Below are 27607 nucleotides of genomic sequence, written 5' to 3'. Positions count from 1 at the left end.
AAATGAAACGTATCTAACTGGCATTTATACTGCCACCATTTACTCCAGCCTAGGGGGTACACTTCTCTGGATTTCATAGTCCTAGGTACTTGCTTGCGTGGGTGCGCTTGAAGATGTGAAGCTGGAGAGAGTACTCTGTTGGTTCTGTGTATCAGTTCAGCCAAGGCAACAAGCTGCACAACCCCTGGCGATTGGAGCTGGCCCCACCAAATGTCAGCAACTCTGGGTCCTAGTTCAATGGGAAGATCACCCTGCCTCTCCTCAGACAAGGCCTGGTCTAGATCGATGGAAGCTGCCTTAAGTCAACCTGTTAATGTATATGTCTACACTACCGGATCCTTTATGTTGACCTAAGCTGCCTCCGATGTCGACTTCTGTAATCCACCTCTGCGAGAGGCATAGTGCTTAGTTTGATTTTCATGGGCTGACTGCGAGGTAGTACAGATGCAGCTTTGTGTAATTCGACTTAATTGGCCTCCAGGTGGTGTCCCACAATGCTCATCTGTGACCACTCTGGAGATCATTCTCAACTCTGCTGCACTGCATCCAGGTACACAGGAAACAGCCCCTTCCCTGCTAAAGCCCTGGGAACTTTTGAATTCCCATTTTCTGTTTGATCAGCATTGGGAGCGTGCCAGCTTGAGCACAGCTGATCATAGAGACTACACGCTCCAAATGCGCTCCAGCCTGGAAGTGGTGGATCTCGTTGTGTGGGGAGAAACGTCTGTGCAGGCAGAGTTCTGATCCAGCAGAAGAAGCTGTAACATCTGTGCAAAGATCGCTCATGGAATGCGGGAGAAGGGCTACATGAGGGACACACAGCAGTGCCATATAAAAATAAAAGAATTTCGCAAAGCATACCAAAAGGCAAGGGAGGTGAATAGTCATTCTGGTGCTGAACCCCACATGTGCCAGTATGACAACGAGCTGCATGTGACCCTACCAGCACCCCCAGAAGCAATGTGGACACCTCACAGGTGTGTGAGTCTAGGGACAACAAGGAGGATTATATGGTGGATGAGGAGGAGGATAATGGGAAACAGGTGAATAGTGGATCCATTCTCCCCAAGAACCAGGAAATATTTTTAACCCTGGAGCCCTGTGGATCACAGGACATCACGGTGGCCAACTGTGATGCTGGGGAAGGCACCTCTGGTGAGTATACAGTTAAAATGAAAGTCCAGTTAAACTTTAGCGGGCACACACGTTTGATGATATTGCACGTTTACTGTGAGAAAAAGCGAGGTGCTGTGGCTCTCTGCTTACAAGAGGCTACTCCAGCTATGCAGAGGGTGGCCCGTGGAAAAACTGTTTATGTGAACTGGGATAGCCTGGGAATCCTCCATGGATATCACTAGGAAACTTTCATGGAGGTACTCTGCAATTCTTTGCAGAAGGTTTCTGGGCAGGGCAGTCTTATTTCTTCCACCATGGCAGGACACTTTCCCATACAACTCCTGAATTAATTCAGAATTAATTCATCATTGCGGTACACAGCATAGCAGCATAAGGACAAGGCCTATACCCAGACCCTTTCAGCATCTCCTTCCTTTCCACCTCTATTACTCTTAGGAGACTGATATCAGATAGGGCCACCTAGGGAAAACAGGGGAAGTTCTCATTAAAAGATGCGGGGGGAGGGCATGTAGACCCCCTCCCCCAGCCCCTCACATTCCAGATTGCCAAATCACGCAGCCGCTAAGGTGCCTTTACGGTGCTCAGCATGGGTTGGCAAGTAGTTTTAAAGTGGCTGATAGGGGACTGGAACCCCACATGAGAGAGTCCACAATTTGGGAGTGAAAACGTTTCTCCCTCCCCCCCCGGCCCCGTTCATAAACAGCTATGGAATGGCCATTGTTCAACTAGCTACCTGTGCTCCTGACATAAGCCTGCCATAAGCTTTATTAAAGGTGCGATCAACCATGACCCTGGGGGGGCCTACTCACCATAGCTGGAGCAGCAAAACAACACTGTAAATGGTTATGGATTCTGATTATGTTATGGCTTGCACCTAGTGTAATAAGGGTATTTTTTTTATGGAAACATTTTATTCATGTACAGTGGCTCCTTTATTTTTTCCCTGACAGCTGGAAATGTGTCCTGTGGCGGGTCATCAATACCTGAAAGCAGACTTTCGGTGATTAGGAGCAGGAGAAAGAGAGAACATGAGAGGACATGTTCACTGAGATAATGAATGCCTCTGGGACAGCTGACACAGAGCTGAGAGCATGGAGGATTTCCACTGTCCAAGAAGTTAGACATGGACATGGACAGCAGGAAAACTTCCAATGAGCGAGAGCGTACGGTGCAGGATGAGATACTTTGGATTATGAAGGACCAAGCAGACATATTGAGGCTGGTTGAATTGCAGGAACAGAAGCAGGAAGGTAGAGTCTCTCTGCAGACCCTGGTGGACAGACAGCCATGCAGAATCATCCTCCCCAAAGTGTTCCATGAGGTGTGGGTGAAAAGTCAATTATCCCTTTCACTTAACTCGAGGGGGAGGGTACAAGGAACAGAAGGCACCCGTTCCCAGACCTTTAATGGTCTGGAATGCGGTGTTATGTTACATAGCTGAAAATGTTTCTCCCGTTCCAACTGTATAACCCCTTTTCCTCAAGGTTACCTTTTTTCTGTTCTCCCTCTTTACTTATGTTTTTTAAATAAAGTAAATGGATTCGAGAAATGTTCTCTGAGTAGAAGTGGTGGACTTGGGCGGGGGGTTGGCTTTACGGGGACAGCGGTACAAGCCAGGTGAAGGTTTGGGAAAGCACAATGCAGACAAGCAGCTCACATTACTGTGACTCATTATTGAAATGGCTTTTCAAAGCCTCGTGGATACGCAGTGCCCCTTGCTGTGCACTTCTTATTGCCCTGGTGTCTGGCTACTCAAAAATGGCTGCCAGGCGATCTGTCTCAACTGCCCACCCCTGCAGAAAATTTCCCCCCTTTTTTCCACAGATATTATGGAGCACACAACAGGCAGCTATAACCATGGGGATGTTCTCCTCACTAAGGTCCAATCTTCTTAGTAGACTTCTCCAGTACCCTTTCAAATAACCAAAAGCACATTCAACCACCATTCTACACTTGATGAGCCTATAGTTGAACGGTTCCTAACTGCTGTCCAGATGGCCGGTGTATGGCTTCATGAGCCATGAGAGCAAGGGTTAGGCTGGGTCTCCCAGGATAAATATAGGCATCTAAACATCGTCAATGTTAATTTTGTGATCTGGAAAGGAAGTCCCAGATTGCAGCAGTTTGAACAGACCCAAGTTCCTAAAGATGCGTGTCACGAACTTTTTCCAACCATCCTACGTTGATGTCAGTGAAACGTCCCCTGTGATCCACCAGTGCTTGCAACACTATTGAAAAGTATCCATTTTAGTTTATATACTCTTTGGCAAGGTGATCTGGTGCCAAGATGGGGATATGTGTGCTATTTATCGCCCCACTGCAATTAGGGAACCACATCGCAGCAAAGCCATCCAGTATGTCCTGCACATTTCCCAGACTCACTACCCTTCGGAGCAGAAGTTGATTAATGGCCCTGAACACTTGGAGCACAGCAGCTCCCACAGTTGATTTACCTACTCTAAATTGATTCCCCACTGACCGGTAACTGTCTAGTGTTGCAAGCTTCCAAACAGTGATTGCCACTCGCTTCTCCATTGTCAGAGCAGCTCTCATTTTTGTGTTGCTGAACTGCAGGGGAGGGGAGAGCTCTGCACAAAGTTCCTGGAAGGTGGCCTTCTGCATTAAAAAGTTCTGCAGCCACTTCTCGTCATCCCATACCTACAAACCAATGCAGTCCCACCAGTCAGTCCTTGTTTCATGGGACCAGAAATGGTGCTCAACAGAGTGCAGCTGCTCTATGACTGCCATCAGTAACTGTGAAATTCCCTCCACTCCCCAATGGCTTGCAGCAGGGCTGCTTGCAGGACATCTCTCTGTTCCATGTGGCAGTCCCTACTTTGGCTCTGGAAATACTGCAGGAGAAGGCGTGAGGTGTTTGAGATGCTCACAGCAAGAGTGCACAGCTGAGCAGGCTCCATGCTTCTGGGGTTAGGTCATACACATGGCGGTTTTAAGGTGCGAAAACCACTAGGTTGTTTGCCACTGATGTGAGGAGGGAGCACAGTGCATCATGGGATGCCGAGACAATGTTCCCATTCTCTCCTGCGACAATGTTTTGGTCCTATGAGGCATTGCACAAACTTCCCAAAACACACTGCAGCAAGTTGCACTTTGGGATAACTACCCATGATGCACTACTTTGTGCATCGAAGCAGGCGCTGCTAGTGAGGACGCACTCCATCGAGACAATGAGCATGGTGTAGCCATGCACAATCAACTTTGTTAATTTGGGGGCTCAAGGTCAAATTAAAGTCAACTTAATTTTGTAGTGTACACATTCCTCAGACTCTCTGCTGCCCCTTCCCTTGCAAGTACTTTCCCAAACAACAGTGGGGGGTTACTCGCAGTTCCTTCACTGCAGGCCCAGTCTCTGCCCTGGTTCCAGTGGCTCTCAGCAGCAGCTTCCGGCTTCCTAGCAGCAGCTCCTGGTATGGGCAGAGCTCCACACCAGCCATCTCACTTCTTTTCCCAAAATGGAGTCCACTGCCTGCTCTCCCTGCATTGCCTGGAAAGCAAGTCTCTCACTCTTCCCCAAGGCATCATGGGAGTTGTAGTCCCTAAGGCTAGATTGCTTCATACAGGATCTTCCCAACTGGAACCCTCCCAATAAAGTTCAGAGTTCCCTCTAGCAAAGGGTGCCTACATAGGGTATGTAATCTGGTGTACACACCCTTCAGGGGTGACTTTACTCACCTAAGCCATGGCCTGCCATCTACATTGCTATTTATACTCATGCAAGGGGGGGCTATGCATGTATGTACATGCCGCCAAAAGAAGCATTTATCCTGGGGTGTGCGTGGCAGCTCATGTAGGTGTAACAGTGCTAGCTGTACTCTACCTAGCTTGCTAAAAATAGAAGTAAGAATGGGTGTGACAGGGTGCTCAGCAGGAACAGCTGAGCCAGCCCTCTGTCGCTCCAGCTCCAATTAAAGGAGATAAATTGTGGCTGGTTTGGGGATCCTGTGGCTGATTGGCAAAGAAGAAACAGTTGCCAGCCTGATTAGCTTGGGGCTATACACAGGCCCAGAGGGAGGAAGTAAAAGGGGGAAGCCAAGAAAGCGAAGGAGTATAGTATAGTATAGTATAGTATAGTATAGTAGTGCTGCCTTCCTGGCCCCAGAGACTAAGAAGTCTTCAAGGCTGGAACACCCAAGCTTTATTAGTGCCATCCCACCACCTTCTCACCATGTAAATAAACTACCTTAGAGGATCTTTATTGTCCTGCCCAAGTACACTTCAGTTAATAGCTTGTGCAATGAACTTGGAGGGGTGGGTATATAAGGGATTGAGTCCAACCCACAATTCCCTGCATCTTTATTTCTGTCCTAAAACCTTATTCCAGGTGTGTGCTGGGCAGGACTGCAACCAGTGAAATTCGGAATGGAATATCATTTACCCAGCAGATTTTTGAAATCCAAGCAGAAACCTTTGAAGAAGATGTAAAAGTCATTAGTTCTGAACAGAGTGTGAAAGCTGGTGATTAAATCTTATGCAAAACGCAGACTGTGCTTTAAAATATATCAGGTATCTAAATTCAGAAGGAACAAAAACAACCCCCCAGAAGCTACAGTATGTCTTGAAACTACAAAGGGAAATCAGGCTGATTGGCCCTATGCTAGAGAGCTGAATGCTGCTACAGTCTGTTTCAAATGCTGAATAGGTTTCAGGAGAATTTAACTTCCTCACAGTAACTATAGACAAGAGAGGGGGGGAAAGAAAAGAAATACTTTATGCAGAGATGAGGGCCATAGAGTGATTTTATGAACACAAGGCTTCCCAATGGCAAAAGAGGGGGAGTTATTTTGCTGTTGTGTGACATCTGCAGCCATCCAGGGTAGGAATGGTGGTAGGAAGCCAAACCACAAAGAAGTTAGACTTTATCAGTGGAAACACAGGGCTTTGTTTTAAAAGATTATTAAGCAGAGTTTAAATTTCATTTCATGTGTCTGGGATTCTAAATCAGCGGTGCTCTAACGTTTTAAAACTATAATTTTAATTAGTCTGTTGCACTCCATGTAATACAATGGCAGCAGGGTTACCTGCACGCTCCTGCTTTCTTTGCTAGGCGAAGCACGTGGCTTGTGGCTCATGAGTAACAGCATAACTGGGAGACTTGACACCAAAGCGGGCTTTGAATGGACTTTGGCTTAGGTCCTTCACAAAAACTGGAGATAGATAACAAATGGGAATTGTCAGGGATGCCATAATTGTTAGAACAATGATAAATGAGCCTGCATAAAGGAAGCTGACTCCAGCAATATTCCATCAACTGCTGCCTCTGTTTTAAACTGCTTTTAATTAGCAGCACGCATGCAAATGAATCCAGATTATAAACCAGAACTCCTATAAAAAGAAAACTAAGCTTCTGCCCACCTGCCCTACTTACTAGAGACAGTGTAAGACTATTATTTTTCATATATTTCAGTGCATGCTAAATCTTATTTGCAGTGTGAATGTTATAGCTGTCTTAAAATTTAAGACAGATATCTCTTTCTTTGCAAATCAGGTTGCCTCCCTCCCAACCCTTTTCAAATGGTGCTTATGCTTTTCTTGTAAGGAAGCTGATAGGAAATATGGAAACTTCTATCACTACTCAGCCATAATATTGTCCCTCATCTACCATAGGGATACCCAAATAACAGTTTGAAGGCCAAATGCAGCCTACAGTAGCCGAAAAAGCACACAATGGCTGTCTGCTAACGCTGTGTGTGTGTGTGTGTGTATATATATATATATATATATATATATATATTAGACTGGCAGCATGGTCAGTGGAGATTGACTTTTATACACAAGAGCCTTGTTCTCTAGGGCCTTGTTTTGTGTTTTCCTTGCTGTGAACTCAATCCAGAAACAGAGTCTGTTAATCTATCACACAAACTACTGTATAAGCACAAGCAAACACTATCATTCAAAATGACATGGTTGTGTATGTTTGTGATCACTGTATATATATATTTTCCATGCATATTAAGTGTAGTCTTGTATCTCCTGGAAAGTTACAGTGGTGTTGCAAATTTTGGATGCTGGTGTGCTATGCCAAGAGCTGCTAGGAAAAAATTTCACTGCCCTGTAAGCAGTTTAGATCTTGCAGTAGGTGGAGGGCTGAACTCCATGAATGATACTCCTTCACAGATCTGCTGCAAGTAGAGAACTGTACATCAGTAGAGACAATTTTGCTTTACAGCTGTTTTTTGGGGTGCTATGATAAGAACAGTTGCCTTAAATGAACAACCAGTAGAAGACTAACTTTGTTTAAATCATAGCGTCTAAAAGCCAGAGATGGAATAAACCAATAAGTTATCCAGTCCTCTTCCCTTCTCATGCAGGTTTGTTTCTAATAGTACATTTGTTTCAAGTGTTCTGTCAAGTCTAATTTATATGCATTAAGCAATAGGGTTCCCCCACCTCCTCCTGTGGCGGATGAAGAGTGGGTTTACTTTGTGGTTAAGGTAGCAGACTGGGACTCGGACTTGAGTTGAATTCCTGATTCTTCCCCAGAATTCCTATATGAATTTGGGCTAGTCCTTTAATCTCTCTGTGCCTTAGATCCACAGCTGTAAAATAAGAATAGTAATACTCCCCCTTTCAGTCATTCTCTATTGTGTCGATTTAGATTTTAAGCTCTTTTAGATAGGGACTCTCTCTTTTGCTGGTTGAAAATTTTCAACTGAAAAAGTCTCGTGTGAAAAAAAGGGGGTTTGTTGAAAACAATTTTTTTGGGGGGCAGGAAAAGTGTCCTAACTGATGGGAAATCTCAAAACAAAAATTAAAAAAAAATCATTTTTTTTAACTATAACCAGACCTTACAGGCAACTATTTCTTGATTGCCAAAGCAGGCAAACTCAGCCTGTGCAGGTAAAGTAGTGAAGGAAATTTCACTTCTAGAATCCCTGTTCAGCTCTTAAGTACTTACATGGCCCCTCTGTAGTAGCTGAGCACCTCCTCACAGTCTCTAATGTAGTTTACCTCACAAGAGTGTTGTGAAATTAGGAAGAACTTAATTTATCTGACTCTGTTCCCCATCTGTTAAATAGGGGGTAAAGTGACTTGGCCAGGGTCACACAGGAGAGTGGACCAAGGAATTGAACCCAGTCCTAACTGAGAGCCTCACCATTGGCCAAGCTTTCCTCTCTGTGATCTTATTTTTGGGTCTAAAAGACTAGAGCCTTCTCTTAACTTGACTTGTAGCCTGCAAGTACTTTGAGGCAAGAATTCCATTTTCATAGTGTCAGACTTTGAGTTACTTATTTCTGTTGCTGCCCACTCATCACATTGTCTTTTTGGATGCTGCTCTTGGAGAAACTACAAAGCTTTCTGATCAGATTGCACGGTGAAACCCATCTCCAGCTTTATGAAGAGTATTACTGATGTTGGTTTGGGGGCAGATTTGCAGGGGAGGCACTTCTGCCTACAGTCTAAATTTTACCTCTAGAAGTGAAAAAGCTGTTTTGCTTGTTCTAAAGAAAAAATAAACTAAAGGCATATGGTGTTCAAGCTGAATTGGCTTAAAATTGGACATGCTGTGGAGGGGCTGTCCAGCTATTGCTGATGTATAAAATTGTGAAATTGGTAGATTATGCTATAGTCTTTCAGCCTGATAGATGGATGTGTGTATCATTATTAGTGCTGCGCCAACTGATAAATTATACTGATCTGTTTGAGAGAGTTTAAATATCTGGTGCCTGTGGGGCTGGAAGAGACCTACAGCTTTGAAAAAAAGAGAGCAATTTCTAAAGACATCCTCTAGAGATGAAGATTTTGATTCATATGGCTGTGTATTAAAGTTGTGCCTATGAGAAATATATCAATAGGCCAGAGACGCAGGAAACCTAAAGTAACACAAAAAGAGTATGCACACTCCAAAGGGGTCTATTTTGTGCTGGGAACCTGCTAAATTCACAAATAAGCAGCAGGAATCTCAGAACAGCAGTGAGATTTGACTTCTCCCAGCTACCACACTAATTAGGTGCTAGGATACTAATCAGGATGGTGTCTCTTTACAACATTTTTTAAATGGGGTTACCTTTTATTTGCTCTCACAGATGTATGAGATTGATAGCACTGTGGAAAGCCAGGTATAATGCGCTCAGCCCACCCCTATTTATCATCACAGCTCTGTCAGGAAAGCCTACATCATGCTCTGCAACATGCTACAACAAACCGCACGGTGATTTTGTGATTATTTCTGTGACATTAGCATCTAGAGGCACAAACTGAGCTCTATAGAAAATGCTATCCCTGCTGCATAATACTTACAGTCTAAGTAGAGCATGCCAAGTATGAGGTCTCAGGCCTACCTTTTAGCTCGACTTTACTTTGTGGATTTAACTTTCTAGCATTTCATCTATATTTGTTTCTGAACCTGAACAAGTTGCTTAATAAGCCCTTTCCATGTTTGTTTTGGTGGCTATTACAGGTAATGACAGACGTGTGCAGTGGCTGCATGGGAGTGATGGTGAGATCTGGGTCTGGATTATGGGAGACTCCCCAGGTGACAAGCCATATGAACAGATTTCTGAGGAACTAATGGCAGAACGAGCCAGGCAACAAGCACAGAAGGAGGCAGAAGAACTATGGTGAGATTTTATGACTCTGAATTGATGGCCCATTTGACACAATGACACAACTATTGGAAAAACTGGAATAAAAAAAATCCATATTTTTTTCATTCATTTAGAATTCTTTAGTGAAAAATGCCCCTTTCAAATCAATGTCAACTACTTCTGGTGGTAGGAGTGATGTTGAGATTAGGCTGGGTCTAATCATGATCTAAACTATTTACCTGCTCAGTTGGCTTGTTTTTTTCGTTTGCAATCTGCTTTTGGATGACAAATCAGAAATAGCAGCTGTAGTCAGGGATACAAATTTCTGACTGAAGTTTGGCACATAAAGCCTATTACTGAGTGGCTTATTTGCATGTTAGTATAATTGACTCAGGAAAGTGCCATTAACTGTATTTCCAATGGAGCCTATGACAGCTTTGGAATTGGTCAGAAGGTGTGTTGATGCCCAATGGCATTGAGAGATGAGGCTCCATGCAGATCTTGCTCTATGGTAATGCTCTGAACAGGGATTGGAACAATGTGGTGTTGTTTCATATTTATTCTTTTTATTAGATTTTCTTAGTTAAAGTCAAAATATGCTGCTTCTGAATGTGGATGCTGCATATTTAACTTGGGATTCAAACATCAATCTGTGCTCGGCCTGTTACATTGTCACCAGTAATAAAGATTTTGCCACTGGAATTTAGCAGATAGCTTTGTTGATGTGTGAGGCAGAATAGATTTCAGATCACTATCCCATTGCTGCTTTGGCTTTGCATTGCTGACAAGAAATATCTGGTTTTCATCAGAAAAGGAAATAGCTATGGTCTGAACCAAAGACAGCCAATGAACAAATTTCAGATTTTAGAAGGTGCTATTTTTAGTCACTTTCCAAGACTGAAAATGTCTGTCCCTTGGGTGTATGCTTGGAATTAGGCTTATTGTACTTTACTTGTTAAATACATTTTAAATTATTTTTCCATGTGTATTTTCCTAGACCCTTACATGAACCAGTTATTCTCACTGATAGTAATAAGAATCTAGGCTTGTTTACTCAGTAATCATTTTTTCTCACTTCCTAGAGACCAGTCTCTAACTTTTTTGTTTTTTTTTTCAAATTCTTTTCTGAAGGAAGCAAAAAGAGGCTGAAATTACAAAGAAGTTCCGGGATGCTATGGCTAAGGAGAAAGCCAAAATAGTGGCAGAAAAATGGAAATTAGAAACAGAAGATCGAAAAGCAGCCAAACTGATGGAGGACAAAATTCAGGAGGAATTAAAGGTTTGCATGCAATCATCTTTAGCCTTCATATTCACTTTTCCCATATAGATTCACAACTCCTATCACCTGTAAGCATTACAATCTTTTCTACTGGAATGTATAAATAGAACCATTGTATTCATTAGAACAGCTGAGTGAATAACTTTAAATGTGTTACATATCACATTCACAAATGTCACAACAGTGATTGCATAGCGTATTCAACTAACACATTTACGGAATTGGTTATAAATGCTGGATGAATAATAATAATAGGAGGGGAAAAACATACTTACATAACTTTTTTTGAAGATGTTAAAATTTGTTAAAAAACATTCCGTGAATATTTGATAAGTAATTGATGTATGTATTTAATCTAAAAATGCTTTCACTATTTTTTTCTTTAATATTATGAGGAGCTGATCCTGCTCCAATTAAATTAATGGGGAAAACTGCAATTGATTCTGATTAGAGAAGGCTGTTTGACTAATTTTAGTTGTTGTATTTTTTCTATAACATCTTCCACGTGGTCAGTTCTTAATGGTCGTTTAACTCTTAGGGAACATCTGTGCTGCAGCTATGCTACTACAATGCTATAGTATAGACTCATCAGTGCAGGGGGGGTTCTGTTGATCAAGTTAATTCATCTCTCTGAGAGATGGTAGTCAGGTCAAGAGAAGAATTCTTCCATTGATGTAGCTGTGTCTGCACTGAGAATTAGATTATCCCAGTGGTTCCCAAATTGGGGTTCGAGAACCCCTGGGGTTCACAAAATGTTACAGGGGGTTCTTGGAAAAAAGTTCCCTAATGGCGGACAGAGCTGTCCCTAGGAACCCTGGGCAGCACGGGCCCAGCAGCCTAGAGCCCCTGGACTTCCAAGAGCTAAGAGGATCAAAGCAAGCATATCTATCACACTGAGGAGATTTAAACTTCAAGACTCCTTATAAGAGATGGAAAGGGAGGTGGATATTTTTTGCAGTTTTTAAAATTAAATAGGCAGCTAGTATTGCTTTTAAAATTATTATGATGAACAAGTTTAAACTTTGTTGTAACATGCATTGTTTGTGTGGACTGCTCAAGACCTGAATGCTTGTGTAGGAGGAACTCTTTGAGTTGGCTTCTTAAATACCTTCATGCTGTTTCACATCTGATACTCTTTGATGAAACATAGGAGCATTGTCTTATAACAGGCTTATTCAAAGTGATACAACCTACAAAATTTAGATCTTGGAAGACTGTTGCCATTTTCATAATGTAATAAAAATACTGTAATGATAAATAAGAACATAAGAATGGACCTACTGGGTCAGACCAAGGGTCCATCTAGCCCAGTATCCTGTCTTCTGACAGTGGCCAGTGCCAGGTGCCCCAGAGGGAATGAACAGAACAGGTAATCATCCAGTGATCCATCCCCTTTCGCTGATTCCCAGCTTCTGGCAAACAGAAGCCAGGGACACTTAATAATAATCAGTGTGTAATAACCATGTCATAAAAACAAATTTTATATTTCCAAGATCACTGCTTTTATAATATATACTCAGGTAAATGAGAAAATCCCTGGAAATATTCATTTTTAGGAGGGGGTTTGCGAGACTTGACATTTTAGTGAAAGGGGTTCACAGGTTGTTAAAGTTTGGGAACCACTGGATTATCCTAACTACAGTGCTTGGGACATGAAATTTTTCATAGCCCTGAGCAACATAGCTAGGTTGATCTAATTTTTAAGCATACATGAGGTTTTAGTCTTTATCTCCTATTTTGTATTTATTTAATGTAGTTTTTTTCTTTGATCCCATTTCTCACAAAAAAGAGTTACATCCTCACTCATTCATAGGTAAACATGGTAGATAAGGACTTGGTTGAAAATATACCTGGCTTTTGCCTGCAGATAAATTCAGCACATTCATTCCATCTGAAGGGATTTTGTTGAAAATTAAACAAGGCAAAATTACTTTAAACCGGAAACCTACTTCAAAAGAAAAGGAGATAGGGCTGATGTGTGTATTGTGGGAGTGCAGAAGTGGCAGGTAATATGGTCTGCTTGAGGATCCACAAGGAAACCCTTTGGATCTCAGGAGATCTGCGTACAGCAGCTGCCTGACACATGGCTCTCATCTCCTGTTAGCATTGACACCTTGGTTATGCTCTCCCCCTCTATGGGACTGTCCACAAGTCCCCATCTCCTCTAGTGTGTAGAAACCACTGAGAGAGTTAGTGCTCCTCACTATGCTACTCAATGCCGGTCCTAGGGCCGAAACATTCAGCTTTAACTCATGCAGCGATTTTCCTCATCAGTTATGGTCCTTTCCATAGAGGAACGTGTGATGTAAATTGATGGTACCAAGACTCCTCTACTCATTGCCAGGCCAGATCACTAATTTCAGCCGGTCAGCTTGTGTAGTGTTGGGTGGGGGAGCCACTAGTGGGTATGTGGAGTGTATCCTGTAGCCTCTTTTGCACAAGGTCACTGATAATTTTGGTGCAATTATCTTGAATTTACACCTGTACTTACCTTGAAAGAGGAGAGACTTGGGCCCTTGGATCTTATGTCAATGTTTAATAATGAAACTATAACTTTCAGGTGGCTTTATTAAAGCATGTACTGTAAGCAGAATAACTCTTTGTGCAGCTCCACCTCTGCGTCTCAGAAAGCAAAGCCCTATTGAACTAAGACCCATGTGGCCTTGCCCACGTCACAAGTTGCCACTCAAGCTACACTGGCAGCTTCTAGAATAGTATTGCACTTTGCTCAAATATATTTGAATGAAGCTCTTCAAACTTAGTGCTGCTCTTATATATCAAAGAGGCCCATTGCAAAGCAGGGTAGCAAGTAGCCTCATGATAGCTTCACTGGTCAGCCAGCATAGCTACATGCATTTAGGGGAAATTAATTATTCTATTAGAAGCTTTTGGTACAATTTTAAAGTAATAGTGCTAGATTCTGCCCTCACTTAAATTGATGTAAATCTGAAGGCAGTGAGGTGATTGGCCCTTGCTCCCACAATTCTTCTGGGAGCTGCGGGGTATCCCACACTCCGTAACAACAATAGTGCAGCATGCTATGAGGCTGGAAGCACTGCAAGACTTACACTGGAGTAACTAGGGCCAGAACTTGCCCCTGTTGCCTTTAACTTACAGTGGGGAAAGTGTTTTTGCTTTTATTTACTGTCCCATAACTCAAAAGCATCTGAAAATTAAACAAAGCAAAATTACTTTAAACCGGAAACGTACTTCAAAAGAAAATGTTCAGCCCCAAAGGTGAATACTTCAGTTTGTGAAGACATGAGGTTATGGATGAAAACGCTTTTGCAATAGTAGCTTATGGGAGGTGCTACTAGCACTAGCTACTGTTCTATTAACTTGAGGTCCCAATCTTGCAGTCAGATGTGTACCTTGCTAACAATGGCAGGTGAATTAACTTCGGTGGGCTCTGCATTGGCACAGTGTTCGGCCTGCATGGATCTGATTGCAGGATTGGCAACCTGTAATATAACAAATTGTTGCTCCCTAGACATTTATAAAGCATCTCATCAATCCCTAATCTGATTTTCTTTTAAGAGTAACACTTATGTCTAGTTTTGTAGGTTTGATTAAAAACAATAAAGACACTTAAATGACTCTACTGCCTCACCAGATGGCAATCCTGGTCAGTTGTTAAGCTTTATATTCTCTGGCATGTCCAGATCTTAACTTCCACTCCATTTATTCGTTTTGCAACCACCAAATTCAATATTTACATGAAGTCCATTTAGCAATAATAAAACTGAAAAGTAGGAAAGTGGCACTTAGCATTAAAAAAATATTGCTTTACTTACCTCTAACTAAATGAAGCAAATTAAAAAAAACAGGCTGCAGAGAAAAAGGTGAATTGGTTAATAATCATAGAAGATTAGGGTTGGAAGAGACCTCAGGAGGTCATCTAGTCCAATCCCCTGCTCAAAGCAGGACCAAACCCAACTAAATGATCTCAGCCAGGCCTTAAAAACTTCTAAGGATGGAGAGTCCACCACCTCCCTAGGTAACCCATTCCAGTGCTTCACCACCCTCCTAGTGAAATAGTGTTTCTAATATCCAACCTAGATCTCCCTCACTGCAACTTGAGACCATTGCTTCTTGTTCTGTCATCTTCCACCACTGAGAACAGCTGAGTTCCATCCTCTTTGGAACCCTCCTTCCGGTAGTTGAAGGCTGCTATCAAATCCCCCCTCACTCATGTCTTCTACAGACCAAATAACCCCAGTTCCCTCAGCCTCTCCTCATAAGTCATGTGCCCCAGCCCCCTAATCATTTTTGTTGCCCTCTGCTGGACTCTCTCCAATTTGTCCATATCCCTTCTGTAGTGGGCAGGGGCAGCTCCAGGCACCAGGGCGGCTCCAGGCACCAGCACGCCAAGTGCATGCTTGGGGTGGCAAGCCACTGGGGGCGCTCTGCCGGTCGCCGCGAGGGTGGCAGGTAGGCTGCCTTTGGCAGCATGCCTGTGGAGGGTCCACTGGTCCCATGGCTTCGGCACGCCTGCGGGAGGTCCGCCGAAGCCGCGGGACCAGTGGACCCTCTGCAGGCAAGCCGCCGAAGGCAGCCTGCCTGCTGTGCTTGGGGTGGCAAAATGCCTAGAGCCGCCCCTGGTAGCGGGGGGACCAAAACTGGATGCAGTACTCCAGGTGTGGCTTCACCAATGCCAAATAGAGGGGAATAATCACTTCCCTCGATCTGCTGGCACTGCTCCTACTAATACAGCCCAATATTGGCCTTCTTGGCAACAAGGGCACATTTCTGACTCATATCCAGCTTCTCATTCACTGTAATCCCCAGGTCCTTTTCGGCAGAACTGCTGCTTAGCCAGTCGATCCCCAGCCTGTAGCAGTGCATGGGATTCTTCCTTCCTAAGTGCAGGACTCTGTACTTGTCCTTGTTGAACCTCATCAGATTTCTTTTGGCCTAATCCTCCAATTTGTCTAGGTCACTCTGGACCCTATCCCTACACCCCAGCGTATCTACCTCTCCCCCCCCCCACCCAGTTTAGTGTCATCTGTGAACTTGCTGAGGGTGCAATTCATCCCATCATCCAGATCATTAATAAATCTATTCATGTTTGACTGTAATCAGTGAAATCCTGAAGAAATGTGCCTTTCATGAATGATTCAGGGGATGGAATGAGATGCAGATTGGTTAACAAGCCCACTTTAACAAGTTTAAAATATTTAACACCTCATTAATCATCCTTCTGTGATGATGACCAGACCATATTTAAAACAGTCTCTGAAAAGGGGAATAAAAACTTGAATGCCATTAAAGTTCCATCATTGTGAAGCATTTTGATTTGGGAAATTAAAGCTTGCAGTCCGTTTTGCTGATGTGTTTAATTTCAAACCATCTTGCATCACAATTGCCCCTGTTCAGTTAGCTTTTATTCCTCTTGGCATATCATGGGACTCTAAAGTTGGCTGGACTAGATAAATTAGATTTTCACTTATCACAGTGAATGATGATCCCTGTTTTCCTTTTGCCGATACTAATCTTGCCTTTCTTGGTGCTGCTTAAGCAGAGATGCATTTAATTTATGATGCCAGAGTCTAAGTGTTGACTTCTTTATTTTTGCAACTTAACAACAGCTACTCTTTTATGCACCTTTTGCAATGGACAAATAAGCGGGCCAATTACTGGCATTAATCTTATGCTAATTCACAAAGCTATGAGAGCATGGACACCATTTTTTTTTTACTGTGATCAGTTGCTGCTGCTGTTTTTTTGTTTTTGAAGAATGTTGCATAACAAGCCCATTGGCCCAAATGAAAGATGTGAGTTTCGGCCATCCAGGTGAGAGCAGAATTCTTCAGCTACACTTTAGAAATAACAGAGATATGATTCTTTTAATGATGTCATCTGCTCCCCTTTCCACAAGGAAATCTTAAGTTGTCATGCAGCCAGTTCATTCCCATTGAGGTGCCTGCCAGGAAGAATATCAACACAGCTGACTGCAAAGCTAGATTGGTTTTTTTGTTATGAAATGTTTGCAAAATGAAATGCATATTAACCAAAAATGTCAATGTTTTTTAAAAAGCATTTAAAAACAGGTGGGTGGTGGGACTTTAAAATTTATGGGATGAGTTTGATGCTGAAGAGCTAGGTATTCTGTGAGATTGTCATACTTGGATCTGCTGAACAACTCAGGGGCTTGTCTGTATAAGTCCATACAAGTCTGGGGCTGGGTGCTAAAAGTTCCCTAATGCGCTTTGATTTACTCTGCTTTGAAACAGGAGTAGATCAGAGCACACTAGAGAGTTTCTAGTGTGTAGCAGCAGAGTCCGCAGAGCCAGTTAGTATGTGGCATGCTAGTACAAGGTAGACTTACACCCCAGTTCACTGCTCACTAACTGTTTGTATAGACAAGCCCTAACTCGTGATTTGAACCAAAACTATTCAGGGAAGAAGAGAAAGTTAGTTAATTAAGACCTCCATTCAGGAAAGCATCTTTACTCAGGACAGCATTTAGAGTAAGGCATGTGCTTAAATAACATTTAAATCAGTGGGATGTGAAGCATGTGCCTAAGTTCTTTCCTGAATCAGGACCTGACACACTATGGGCATGATTCTGCAGATACTGTCTACCAGCCGCAAAGTTTAGCAATGCGTAGTCCCATTGAATTGTATGTCACTATTCATGGTACAATCACTATGGGTGCAATACTGTAAGGGGTTAAGCACTCTCTGACCTGATCCAGTGAAGAACTTAAACTCACTCTTATTTTGAAGCATGAGAAGGGGTCCCACTGATCAAATGTGGACTACTCACTTTTTTAAAGTTAAGCACATGCTCAGGGGCTTTGCTGGGTCAGACCAGAGTGCTTGGTGCCTGCAGCATTAAGCTCTATACCCAGTAATTATCATATGTAGGTGTGATGCTGGCAGACTAGGTGCTAGCTCATGCCAAGGCTCCAGGCCTCACTGAACACTTACAAAGGCACAGTTGGAAACCGGTCTTGTTTACCTGTGTGTTAGCATCATCAAAATAGACATTAGATGTTAAGTTGATCAGAGTAGGTTTAGGGTTTAGACTTTATAAAATGTTTGTAGGATGCTGCATGTATTGATCTCGGTTATTATCTCTGTAGCCAACGGTATAAAGTTATATTGAGTGTTTGCATTATAAACCTCTATAATTGTGTAACTCATCAAACAGGAAAAGAAGCATTGATTGAGGTGTAATGCTTGTCCAGCACCCAAAATAACCCACTGAAGGCAAATGACGTATTTGTGCAGCACCAAAGGACAGAGACTTTGTTGATTGGATTCCTAAATCCCTCCAGGAAGGAGAGACCTGCACATGAATTCATCCCATTAGTTTTGGACTCCAGAGTGGAGGGGATAAAAATCCCTGACAAGGAGAAACACAATCTCTTTCATGCTGCCTGAACTCTGAGGGGCAAGGGTTCCTAAACATACACATAGAGATCCCCAGGTTGTTTGGCATGGGTTAGCCCTGAAAGACATTCCATGCTGACAGATTATACATCTGTTACCTTTTGAAACCATCTGGAAAAAGGCATAAACAGTGATGTGGCAAAATTTGCAGATGATACAAAACTACTCAAGATAGTTAAGTCCCAGGCAGACTGCGAAGAGCTACAAAAGGATCTCTCAAAACTGGGTGACTGGGCAACAAAATGGCAGATGAAATTTAATGTTGATAAATGCAAAGTAATGCACATTGGAAAACATAATCCTACCTATACATATACAGTGATGGGGTCTAAATTAGCTGTTATCACTCAAGAAAGAGATCTTGGATTCATTGTGGATAGTTGTCTGAAATCATCTGCTCAATGTGCAGTGCAAGTTAAAAAACCGAACAGAATGTTGGGAATCATCAAGAAAGGGATAAATAATAAGACAGAAAATATATTGCCTCTATATAAATCCATGGTATGCCCACACCTTGAATACTGCGTGCATATGTGGTCACCCCATCTCAAAAAAGAGATATTGGAATTGGAAAAGGTTCAGAAAAGGGCAACAAAAATGATTAGGGGTATATAATGGCTTCCGTATGAGAGCGATTAATAAGACTGGGACTTTTCAGCTTGGAAAAGAGGCGACTACAGGAGGATATGATACAGGTCTATAAAATCATGAGTGGTATAGAGAAAGTAAAAAAGGAAGTGTTATTTACTCCTTCTCATAATATAAGAACAAGGGGCCACCAAATGAAATTAATAGGTAGCAGGTTTAAAACAAACACAAGAAAGTATTTTTTCACGCAACTCACTGTCAGCCTCTGGAACTCGTTGCCAGAGGGTGTTGTGAAGGCCAAGAATATAACGGGGTTCAAATGGGAGCTAGATAGATTCATGGAAGATAGGTCCATCAATGGCTATTAGCCAGGATGGGCAGGAATGGTGTCCCTAGTCTCTGTTTGCTAGACACTGGGATTGGGTGACAGAGCATAGATTACTTGATGATAACCTGTATGTTCATTCCCTTTGGGGCACCTGCCATTGGCCACTGTCAGAGGACAGGATACTAGGCTTGATGGACCTTTGGTCTGACCCACTATGACCATTCTTATGTTATGTTCACAGACTGAACTCACTTGTTATGTTGCCTGCTTTAATCTGTAAATAACTCTCATTCCTTTTTCCTAACTAATAAATCTTTAGTTAGTTTTATTACAGGATTGGCTACCAGGTTGTCTTTGGTGTGAGATCTAAGGTACAAATTGATCTGCGGTAAGTGCCTGGTCTCTTGGGACTGGGAGCAATCTGAATATTTTGTGATTTTTGGAGTACGTGACCATTTATCACTAAGTCTAGTTTGCCTGGGCAGCAAGATAAACTGGAGTTTAACCATCTAAGGGGATGATTTATGACTCCATTATAAGACTAAATTGTGACTTTCAAAGTACTACATTTGTTACTGGGTTGGTGAAACATACAGCCAGTTTGGGGTGTCTTTCTATTTTTTGACTGTCTGCCCTGAGGTTGGCACTCTGAGTCATGAGCTACTCCAGACAGTGTGACAGTAGGATTCTGGCGTATGACAAGTAACTTGTTGCTGGGCCCATGGATCAAATTTATCCATGATGTAACTCTGTTAAACTCAGTGGGTTCACCAGGGATGAGTTTGGTGTGCTATCTCTTAATCACAGTAATGTAATAATACCTACCTAATAGTTCTGATCAATAACTCTGAGCACAAAGAGAGGAAAATCTTAGTGCTTTTTTTGTTCTTTAAGGAAGACCTTTTTCATCCAACTGCCTTTTTAGCTGTGACAAAAGTTAGTGAGCTGTCTAGTTTCTGCTGGGCAACACTGAGGGTATCCCCATCCTGTATTTGGGAAAGTTTTTGATATTTCATCATTAGAAAAGTAATATTTTCCTCATTTAGCCCAGTAATGGTTGTGCTAACTGGTTATCTTTATTTAGGATATTTGCCAAGAAGTAGCATCTAGGTCTGATATTTTCCACAGGCAAGTAGATTTTCACAGGACACATTTGAGCCACTAAAGAAAAGAATAACTTGCATTTCATATAGCTCCTTACATGCTGAAGGAATCCCAGTATACAAGTGATATGCAGCCACTTCTTGGATGAAACACAGCAGACTAGCTTCTCAGCTGCTGTAAATCTGAGGATTTAAAGCTCATGATTTGGCCTTACAATATGGAACAGACTGCCTCGGGAGGTTGTAGAAGCCCCTTCACTGGAGGTTTTCAAAAGGAAGTTGGACAGCCATCTGTCTTGGATAGTTTATGCACAACAAATCCTGCATCTTGGCCTTTGTGGTCCATTCTAACCCTGTGATTCTAGCAACTGTAAACTGTTCATAGGAACATTACCCCACCCTTTAGAACATGAAGCAAACTACTGTCTCCAGTGAAACCTGACATCCTCTTTAGCGTAGGGCAGGACTTCAGTGCACCATAACACCATGCTGGAGCACCAACTTTGTTGACACAGAGACTGTCTGCACTAGAGAATTTATACCACGTGTAATTAAAACAATAGGCCATGCGTAACTGGCACACTCTGGCACATCTGCATAAGCAATCCCGTTTCACTTGCTTTTAATCCCCTCATATACACACCACAGGATAATACAATAATGAAAGCACACTGCTCCCTTTGTGACCATGGTGGGAGGAGCAGTGGTAACTTGAGCTATTTTGCAAGTGCTTCTCATCTGCGCTAGCACTATAACATTAGAAACTGACCTGAGCTAAGAATGAATATTAGTTAGACTTGGTTGCAGCAGGGCTAACATCATCATTGCAAAACAGTTTTACAGTATAGCAAGTTTGCCTCTTGGGCTGCTAGCATTATTTAGTACACACATTTTCCAGTAGAGAGGAGGCCAGAGCAAATATAGCTACCTACTGAATTACCAGCATAATTTGTTGCAGCACATGAGTGTTTCTTGGCTATTTGCAATCAAGTACTACTCAAATATTGACTCATCACCTTCCTGGTTAGCTTTTAAGTTATCGAGGGATCACTGCAAAAGGTGCTGTTTTTACCATCCACCAGCCAGTGACATATAGGTAGTGTGCATTATTACAGCTGCTTGTAACTTCCATCTCTGACAAACAAAACAAAGCTTCTTCCATGCTTGAAAAGGGTGTTTTTTGTTTGTTGATTTGTTTTTTAAAGTAACTTTATCACCAGGCAAGATTTTCCCCAGCACTCAGAGTTCTGCCCTGGATTCTACTGTTTTCTTAGCTACTTTGATCTCTTTCCAAACAGCATCAACAGCAAGCAAATCCTCTCCCGAAAAATCCCTGGGTGATACAAGAGGGCTGTTGGGGGGATCTGTTTGTCCTTTGCACATGGAGCTGTTTGGGGTGTTAAATGAGGATAATACTTACATGGTTACCTTGCTCAGTAGAAGGCTGGCAGTGCATTTATTGGCCTTATTGAATGTCCGGGAGCCAGGTGGGCACAAGTCTGCTCATGGCTAAAGGCCCCTCCCCTAGCCTTGCAGGAGGGACCACTGGACCCAGTTCCAACTAAACATGGGGTACAACTAAAAAATAACAGGGCAAGGAATGGAGGTCACAGGTTCAGAACTAGGGATCCAGAGGGGGACACCAAGCAGAGAACCCCGGACAGCACCCACTACTCCTCAAAACCGTCTAGGGAGCCAGCGGATACTGACCAGAGGAACTCTGCCCGGATGCGTGAGACCAGGGAGGAACAGAAATAGGCCCCACAGTCACAGAGCCCCCCCCCACCATCCAGCATCCTCCTCCTGGTATTGTAAATGGCCACTTTGGCCAGGGCCAGGAGGAGGTTGTCGAGGAGTTCTCATGACTTTGTGGGGCCACAGACAGGGTGTGAATATATGAAGAGGTGCGGGGAAAGGTGCAGCCAGAACTTCAGCAGGAGGTTCTGGAGGAGCAGAAAAAAGGGCCGAAACCTGGTGCATTTGAGATAGGCATGCACCAGTGTCTCTCTCACCCCACAAAAGGAGCAGGCATCGGGGATAGGAGTGAACCAAGTCACGTACATGCCTGTGCACATGGCTCCACGAAGGAGCCGCTAACCGATATCCCAGCGGGCTGTAGGACCAAGGTGGAGTAGAGGCTGGCCCACTGGGGTTCCTCACCCTCTACAGATGGTAGATAGTCCTACCACTTGTTAGCAGGGCAGGACACAAGGATGAGGAAGTGAAGCGTATGGAGCATGAGCTTGTAAAGTTGTTCCCTTGGCGCGGTTTGAAAGCGAACTGACTGCAGGAGACACAGCCGGCTCAGGTTATGGAAGGGAAGGGTCTGGGGGGCTCATAGAACAGGGGCCCAGTGAAAAGGTCCGGAAGGCCTGGGGTGAGGGGTGGACCCACTCAAGGAAAACCCAAGAGCATTGTGTCTGACAGAGTAGATGGGAGGGAAAGACAGTTCATTGCAGAGACTGCAGTGAGAGGGGTGGGGTTAGAAATGAATAGATACTCTATTATTAACATAGTAAATGTATTATAAAAGTGTAGTGCCAAGTTGGCTGCAGTAGCTCATGAGTGTGAGTGCCAACCTCAGGGCAGCTTGTCAAGAAGCAGGACATAAACCCCAAATTGGCAGTTAGAATTCACCAACCAAATAATGAGTGTGAACTTCTCAAGCACTATAGCAGCCTAACCATGGACTCATAGACAGTCCTCTTGGGTACTCCCATCTATCTTTTCACCCAGGCAAATTTGCCTTTGTGATAGATGGTCCTGTACCTCAAGAATCACAGCCATATTCAAGTTACTCCCTGTCCCAAAGGACCAGTCACTTAGTCCCGGTCAATTACACCTAATATCCCACACCAAAGACAAAGTTTGTAGCCAATCCTGTAATAAACTAACTAAAGATTTATTAACTAAAATTAGAAATGAATTATTTATCAGGTTAAAACTGGTAAACATACCCAGAAAAATGAGTTACAGTCTTAGGTTCCAAAATGTAATAAAAGTTGCTGCGATATGCAATATTTCTGTGTCCTTTAGAGCTAAGCAGATTGGGGATACCTTGCTTACGCTCGCAAATATTACCCTCTCCAAATTCCAAGCAGCATAGTGATAACAATGTCTTCTCAATGGGGATTTTTATTGCCTTCAAGCTGTGATGGGATGAGTGCTTGTGCATGTCCCCTCTTTGTGGGCATGAGGGAAGCAATCAGCTAAGTCTTTTGTTCACTGATGTTCCATAATGGATTGTCTGGTGTGTATGGGTCTTCTTTTGTTGGGGATAAGTTGATTCCTCTTGTGGTAAAGTAGTATTTCATACTTGGTAATGCTTCTCTCCTCATTGTGCGGTTTTACAGTTTTAGCAAACACTTTTATAGTTACAGAGAAAACACTTAGGCTATGTGTACCGTACATCATTTATGCTTCTGGTGAAGATGCTCTAAGCCTACAAGAGAGAGCTTGCCCATCTGTTTAATATCTACTGCCTCCATGAGAGGCAGTAGCTGTGTTGCTGTCTACACAAGCACTTAGGTAAATATAATTTATGTTGCTCAGGAGTGTGGATTATTCACACCTCTGAGTGACATAAGTTATACCGATGTAATTTGTAGTGTAGACAGTATTTGAGGCTCTATCTTATAACATGGGATAAAGATATTATAAGTAAGATTAATACCTATGGTAAGCTTAATAGTGTCAACTGTAGTATAGAACTTTCCTTTTTTAAGGAGTTCTAGGAGTGGTCTATTTGTTGTTCCTATATGTGGTGGTTTTGGTGCTGTTATGTTCTTCACAGGCACATCATTATTAACATCCATTATTTCAGTGGGGAGGACTTCAGTTTTGGTTCATTATGAACAACAAGCATTTAAAAATAAAGGGCTAGATCCTCCATATGGCTCCACTGACAGTGTTGTCAGATGTTGCTAGATGTTCTGCTGCGTGTCTCTGTTCTCCCTGTGTGCTGTCCCAGCTCTGCGCAGACAGTTGGCACAGCAGACCTCTAGCAAACTGCCCAATGACCACAAGATCCGTTAAGGTACAAAGGCACCCAGCTAGGTTTATTGTCAATGAGGCACGGTCCTAGTATCCCACAGACTCTACAGGACCACTAACACCTGTATGCCCTTACAATGGACACAGCTCAGTGAATGGCGGGACTTTCCATTCTCTCCCCACCCCAGGTTAGCCAAGGACACTCCCTCTGAGACTCCATTTTATACATCGATGGAAACAAGTTATGTACTGCTCCTCTGATGTAGTTATTTGACATCCTCTGACGTAGCCAGTTACCACCATCACCTTGTACATCTCTATCCATCACACTGTCATTCTGACCTTATTTTTAGGATGGGTCAGTGTGTTCCTGTTATCTTTAGGGAATGTGTTGGTATTAAGGTGTTCTGGTGCCTCCCTTCTGGAGTGTGTTTGCGAGAGTGCTCTGTGCCTAGCACCTCTTAGGAATGTGTGATTCTGCAATATCAGTCCTGTTCTTGCCAGACTCTGTGAGCTTGCAAACTGGCAGAGTCTGACTTCAGCTCACTTTGCTTCTTTGCTTTATATCAGCAAAGCTTGATCACTACTTTAGTTCAGGCCTTACATCTCACAACAGGCCTGATACAAGGCCTTATGTTTCAGGCTCTCTTTCTACTACAGACAGCAATGGGGATGCCTTGACTTACACCACCTGAGAATCTGACACATTAAAAGTTTTCAGACCACCTGCAAAAGTGCCTGAGTTGTTGCAGAAGGTAGAAACTTGTATCTGCTCCACTTTTCCATCCCCTGAGGATGATAATTGCTTTCAATTAGTAAATTGCTTACTTTTTTCAATCACTTTGAAATGTCAATGGACATAAACCCTTATTCAGCCAGCTGACAGAGCTCTACCACTAAACAAACCATTCCTGAGAAACCCAAGACACCTGGCCTTGTTTATTCACACTTGGCAAACTAATACTCTTGTTTCTCCATCCTTTCTAATAAAAGCGTCATTTTTCCTTAAGTATACCTTTTTAGTGTGTTCCATAGCTCGGAACAACAAGCAGCCTGCTCTCTGTGACTTCTTCTGACCCTCACTGAGATCTGAAAGGTCACAAATGACACACTAATACTGCTTGCTTTGAAGAGTCTCCTTCGGGGAAAAAAAAAATCAGTTCCTCAGATCTTAGTGGCAAAAATACTCCCCTAGTCACAAACAATTTATAAGGTGGCAAAGGAAGGGAGTAAGAAAAGTTGCTCTGAGGTGGGAAAGCAATGTAATCCCTGGAAACAAGGTTGTTTTACATGTCCCAAAGGAAGCCCCCTTCAGTCAGCTACTACTCCTCTTATGGGTGGCAAGACATGCAATGACCTGTCACTGTGAGACCAACACTTATAGAATGGCTGCAGTAGCTGTTTGCCTGACTCTCTCCTGCCTGAAAGGAATCAGATTAGATGTGTGAATAGCTATTCTTTTTTTCAGGATATTACCATAACAAAAGTTGTATTTATGGAATGGTGGATGAATGAATAAATAACACCTGCTACTTGTATATCACCTTTCAACCAAGGATCAGATGGTTAAATTATGACAGAAGTGACAAAACTATGACTAAGACAACTTCAGTCCAGATCTTGCAGACATTTCTGCTTACCTTTTATCCATGTGAGTAGTACCACTGAGCATTGACCGGGCCTGCTCTCAGGTATAAAATTAAGCATGTTTGTGTTTGTAGGTTTGGACGCTTATCAAAGCCCACACAGCAAATCAGAGCTAAACTCAGGAGCTGAAGCAGGAAGTCCAGTATCCCAATCCCACATTCTAACCAGGAATCACAGTTAAATTGATATACATTGAGTAAATCCATTTATTTAGATGGAGTTACTATCAAATTTCACCAGTGTTACTAAGATCAGAATCTGGCTTTTCTGCCTTTCTACATGTTCCCTACTCTCAGCACAATAAACTTTTCATGGCAGGGACCACCGCTATCTGTATGGTAGTACAGTGTGTGGCCCAATGGAGCTCTAAACCTGACTGAGGCCTCCAGCTGATACCATAATAGGATAATCTGAAGGGCATTTCACATCGCATATTGAGCTCTTTTAGTTTATCTAGCTAAATCCATTTAAACAAATCATCAGATTTTTTTCTTCTTATGGCAGTATAATATCAGGCAATGCACTGTATTTTACTGTTGGTTTGAACTGGGGCCAAACATGCAGCACAGACTTAGTCTCTAGGACTCCAGCACTATGAGGCTGGGCTGGAGGATGGCTTTGGTTTCTGACACTCCTGTGCAAAACAAATAACGCCACCTTTTCCTTCATCTAATATAGTGTGCTCAAAGCAGCAAAGGCTTAACATGTAATGAGCCCTGTGATCTAAAGCAATTTATTACTGCATCATTTGTGACTCAGTGGACAGTATCTGAATTTCCATTGAATTGAAAAGTGGTTATTTTCAATGCAATGCTTTGAAGAAATTAGTGGAGCAAATTAATACTAAAACTCCATTGCACTGCCAAAATACAAATAAATGATGAAAATGGTCCCCTTTTTGTGGTGCCGACTGGCCTACTCAAGATAGCTCTGAGATACAGAAGCGTAGCAGCACTGTCTTCTCAAGATTTCTCAGCACGTTTTCTGACAATAGGTATGGCTCATTCTCTTAGGCAACCTCTCCCTTCCACTCACCCGGTGAAAAAATTTGCACATAACCCCACAAAGGGAACCTTGCAGTGTTTTCTCCCTTAGTCATCTCCTTCAGGTTTTAGCACATGAACGGACAATAGCAAACTGCAAACACTGAAATTTGCTGGCAGGAAAGGTTTTAAAACTTATTACTAAGAATAATCCACAGGCATCAGAAGATGATCATGACTAGTAACAAATACTTAGCATGAGGGCAGTCAGTCTGACTTGTTCTGGGATCCTGTTTGATTTCTCACACAAACTACGGTAAGCCCAAGTTGGGTTGGATGAGAGACCTCCAAGTTGCTAAACTAATATCTCAGCATGGGAACTCTGCATCTGCAGTGGGGATGGGCAGAGTATGGACATGGAAGCTCTGAGTTTTAGAGAACACCATTGCTCTGTGTATCGTCCCAACTCTAACATCTCTCCATTCACTTGTATATGTGTATAGTTTTTAATTACTAGGCTGTGGATTGTTCTGGTTATGTCATGTGTCCTGTTGTGATTAAAATTGCCTAGATATACAATGAATTGCTTTTATTTTCAGATTTAT

At 42.7% G+C, this 27607-nt stretch overlaps 1 protein-coding gene across 4 annotated transcripts in view; it reads left to right on the top strand.

The window, feature by feature from the left end:
• SH2D4B (SH2 domain containing 4B) overlaps positions 1-27607 on the top strand; it is a 118072-nt gene that overhangs the window by 14473 nt on the left and 75992 nt on the right. For 3 of the 4 annotated variants that reach the window (XM_039481835.1, XM_039481836.1, XM_039481838.1), the window contains exons 2-3: positions 9557-9716; positions 10815-10962. In XM_039481835.1, coding sequence (XP_039337769.1) covers positions 9557-9716; positions 10815-10962 — 308 coding nt within the window. Of the gene's footprint in view, positions 1-5535; positions 5662-9556; positions 9717-10814; positions 10963-27607 lie in introns of those variants that run through there. The other variant, XM_039481837.1, reaches the window with a different exon arrangement.

This window comes from Mauremys reevesii, linkage group 7 (assembly GCF_016161935.1).
Source record: "Mauremys reevesii isolate NIE-2019 linkage group 7, ASM1616193v1, whole genome shotgun sequence".
Lineage (NCBI taxonomy): Eukaryota > Metazoa > Chordata > Testudines > Geoemydidae > Mauremys > Mauremys reevesii.
Note: the sequence above shows the minus strand (reverse complement) of the source record. Positions and strands in the feature narration are given on the sequence as shown.